At 40.2% G+C, this 3,008-nt stretch overlaps 1 protein-coding gene across 1 annotated transcript; it reads right to left on the reverse strand.

Moving 5' to 3' along the window:
• Positions 1-535: 535 nt before the first annotated feature.
• Gk2 (glycerol kinase 2) lies at positions 536-2,421 on the reverse strand. Its single transcript, XM_021163033.2, has one exon. It carries the CDS (start codon positions 2,378-2,380, stop codon positions 716-718), a length of 1,665 nt encoding a protein of 554 aa, XP_021018692.1. The 5' UTR covers positions 2,381-2,421; the 3' UTR covers positions 536-715.
• Positions 2,422-3,008: the final 587 nt, after the last annotated feature.

Below are 3,008 nucleotides of genomic sequence, written 5' to 3' on the forward strand. Positions count from 1 at the left end.
ATATATCTAATTATCTAATAATAAATTTACATAATATATGTTATATAAAATACTATATATATATATATATATATATATATACAATATTTAATCTGCAGCCTTTTGGTTTTCTAGTTTACATTGAAGATAGTTATAAAGAGTTCAAGACATAAGGAATTTATTTAGTATTTAATATTTATATTTACTTAGTATTCATATTTCTTTATCAATATAAGTTATATATTCTATTTTTGAATTTTGCTAGGTAGTTATACATATGCTTATGATTGAGCACTACCTTTTTAGTAAACCTTTTTTTTTCTTTTTGGTAAATATTATGTTGCCCTAGACATATGACTATTTAACCTAAAGAATTTACATCTGTAGTGGTCTGGCCTACTGGCTGTCATGTGCTCTGAATTTATAAATGAGCTTCTCTATATGATATAAAGGTAAATGTTGCATGTCAAATAAAATACCAAACAGGAAAAGGAAAACAGAGCTTTTCTCCATCACAACAACTTATCTATTGATAAGAACACGAGATTTTTCATATTGTTTTTCTAATGTGTTCTCTTTATTCAAAACCTTTATTTTAAGGAGTATTTGTAGGGGCCTCATGGGTTCCTGTAAGCAAGTGGCCTATAGGTAAAAATAAACCTATAATATTGGTCTCACACTAAAAGATGGAATTCTTTCTGTAAAACGTTCATACATTGCAAGTCCGTGGTTGAAATTACTCTTCAGCAGTTGAGACACATCTTGCTCCAATTAATAACGTCATGCTACTCACTATAAAAAAACCCAAGGGCAGACAAGAGAAGACAGGGTTATCGACATTTTCAGGATCCTTTGCTGTAACCCAACCCATTGACTTCATCACTGCTCTCTTCCATGTTGAAAAACGAATTTCACTCTCTGTGGCTTGGATTTGTGGTTCATATCGTTCCATCAAGATCGCAGACAAATCTTCAGGTTCAAGACTCCAAACATTTATCCCTTCTGCAGCTCCGGCTGCCATGGCAGCTCCCAGTGCTGTCGTTTCGGGCATGACAGACTTAACTACCGGAATGTGCAGAATATCTGCCTGTAGCTGCATAAGAATCCTGTTGTTGGTCATTCCTCCATCGACCTGCAAATGACTGAGTGGAATTCCACAGTCGCGATTCATGGCATCCAAAATCTCTCGGGTTTGGAAACAAACAGCTTCTAACGCAGCAAAGGCAATATGGCATTTGTTGGTGAACTGAGTGAGACCACAGATTATCCCTCTTGCGCTGGGTTCCCAGTAAGGTGCATACAACCCGGAAAAGGCTGGGACAAAGTAGCAGCCGTAGGAAGTGCCTACCTCTCTTGCAAGATTTTCAACTTCCCCCGAGGTCGTTATAATTTCGAAATTGTCTCTTAGCCAGCGAATAACAGCACCAGCTATAGCAACAGAACCTTCTAAGGCATAAAAAACTGGCTTATTTTTGCCTAGTTTGTAAGCCAATGTGGTCAGAAGGCCATGTTCAGAAAACACACATTTCTGGCCTGTATTACATAGTAAAAAACATCCTGTTCCATATGTGTTTTTGGCTTGACCTTCGTGGAAACACATTTGTCCCACTAAAGCAGCAGACTGATCCCCCAAACATCCAGATATTGGCACGCCTTCCAAGGCCCCTGATGTTATCAGGCCATAGATCTCAGAAGAACTGCATACATTTGGGAGGATGCTCATTGGAATTTCAAAAAAGTCACAGAGATCTTTATCCCATTCCAAAGAATGGATGTTAAAAAGCATCGTTCTGCATGCATTTGTTACATCGGTGCAATGGATGCCTCCGTTGACTCCTCCGGTCATACACCAGATGAGCCAAGAGTCGATGGTTCCAAACATGGCTCTGCCTTCCTCAACAGCCTTTTGAATGGGTCTTAGGTTGTCCAGCATCCACCGCAGCTTCACAGCACTGAAGTAAGTGCTAAGAGGAAGGCCAGTCTTAGACTTGACAAAGTTGCTATTTCCTGGGATTTTCTTATTGAGAGTCTCCACAGTAGACTGGGTTCTGAGATCAAGCCACACCACGGCATTGTACAGAGGGTCTCCCGTGAACTTGTCCCAGACCACAGTGGTTTCCCGCTGGTTACTCACTCCGATAGCTTTAATGTTGGAAATATCAATGTTCACCTCAGCAAGTTTCTCGCAAGCTTTCGCTATGCACTCATAGACAGATTTAAGGATTTCCTTGGGGTCTTGCTCCACCCATCCTTCTTTTGGGTACTCTTGTGTCAGTTCCACCTGATGAGTGCAAACTAGTTCTGCTGTTTGGCTATTGAAAACTAGAAAGCGAGTGGAGTTGGTTCCCTGGACCACTGCTCCCACCAACGGCCCCGCAGAGGTTTGCTTCGAGGCTGCCATGAAACTGGTCAGTGGACTGTTTCCCTGGTGATGCCAGTTAGGAGACACAACAGCCAGTCAGGTACGCTGGAGTGCGCAGGCGCAGCTGCCAGTCCCACAGCTTCGGGAGCCTATTCCCCCCCCCCCACACACACACCTAAGCCCCGCCCCTCACCTCCATACCATTTCCAGGGATTTCTATGAAAATATTCAGTATGCACTGGACTCTCGCGTGTGTGGCTCTGTATCTCTGTTTTTCTTCCCTTTCTACCTATGTGGTATCCTTATCATTTACTATTGAGAGCAGATATATGGAACATGAATTTTTCCAATGTTGAAAAGCATTTTGTGTTAATACTGAAAACTAACTCTTTTGGGGTATAGATTTCTAACTTCCTTTCCCACCCTTTCCTTTGTAAAACCAAAAAAAAAAAAAAAAGAAAAAAAAGAAAAAAAACAAACAAAAAAGAAAAACAAGCAACAACAACAAAATCATGGAGTAGTTACTCCAACAGCTTCATTTCCCATCTCACTTACGTTTTAGTCATTCTTTAGCTTGCTTTACTCTGACTGCTTGTAGAGTTTTTGTTACTGATGGTTTTCATTTTTTTTTATTACGTATTTTCCTCAATTACATTTCCAATGCTAT

The sequence above is a fragment of the Mus caroli genome, chromosome 5, assembly GCF_900094665.2.
Source record: "Mus caroli chromosome 5, CAROLI_EIJ_v1.1, whole genome shotgun sequence".
Taxonomy (NCBI): Eukaryota; Metazoa; Chordata; class Mammalia; order Rodentia; family Muridae; genus Mus; species Mus caroli.

Bases quoted from the DNA above. Each gene is read 5' to 3' on its own strand.
- Gk2 (XM_021163033.2), bottom strand. From the start codon at position 2,380: ATGGCAGCCTCGAAGCAAACCTCTGCGGGGCCGTTGGTGGGAGCAGTG.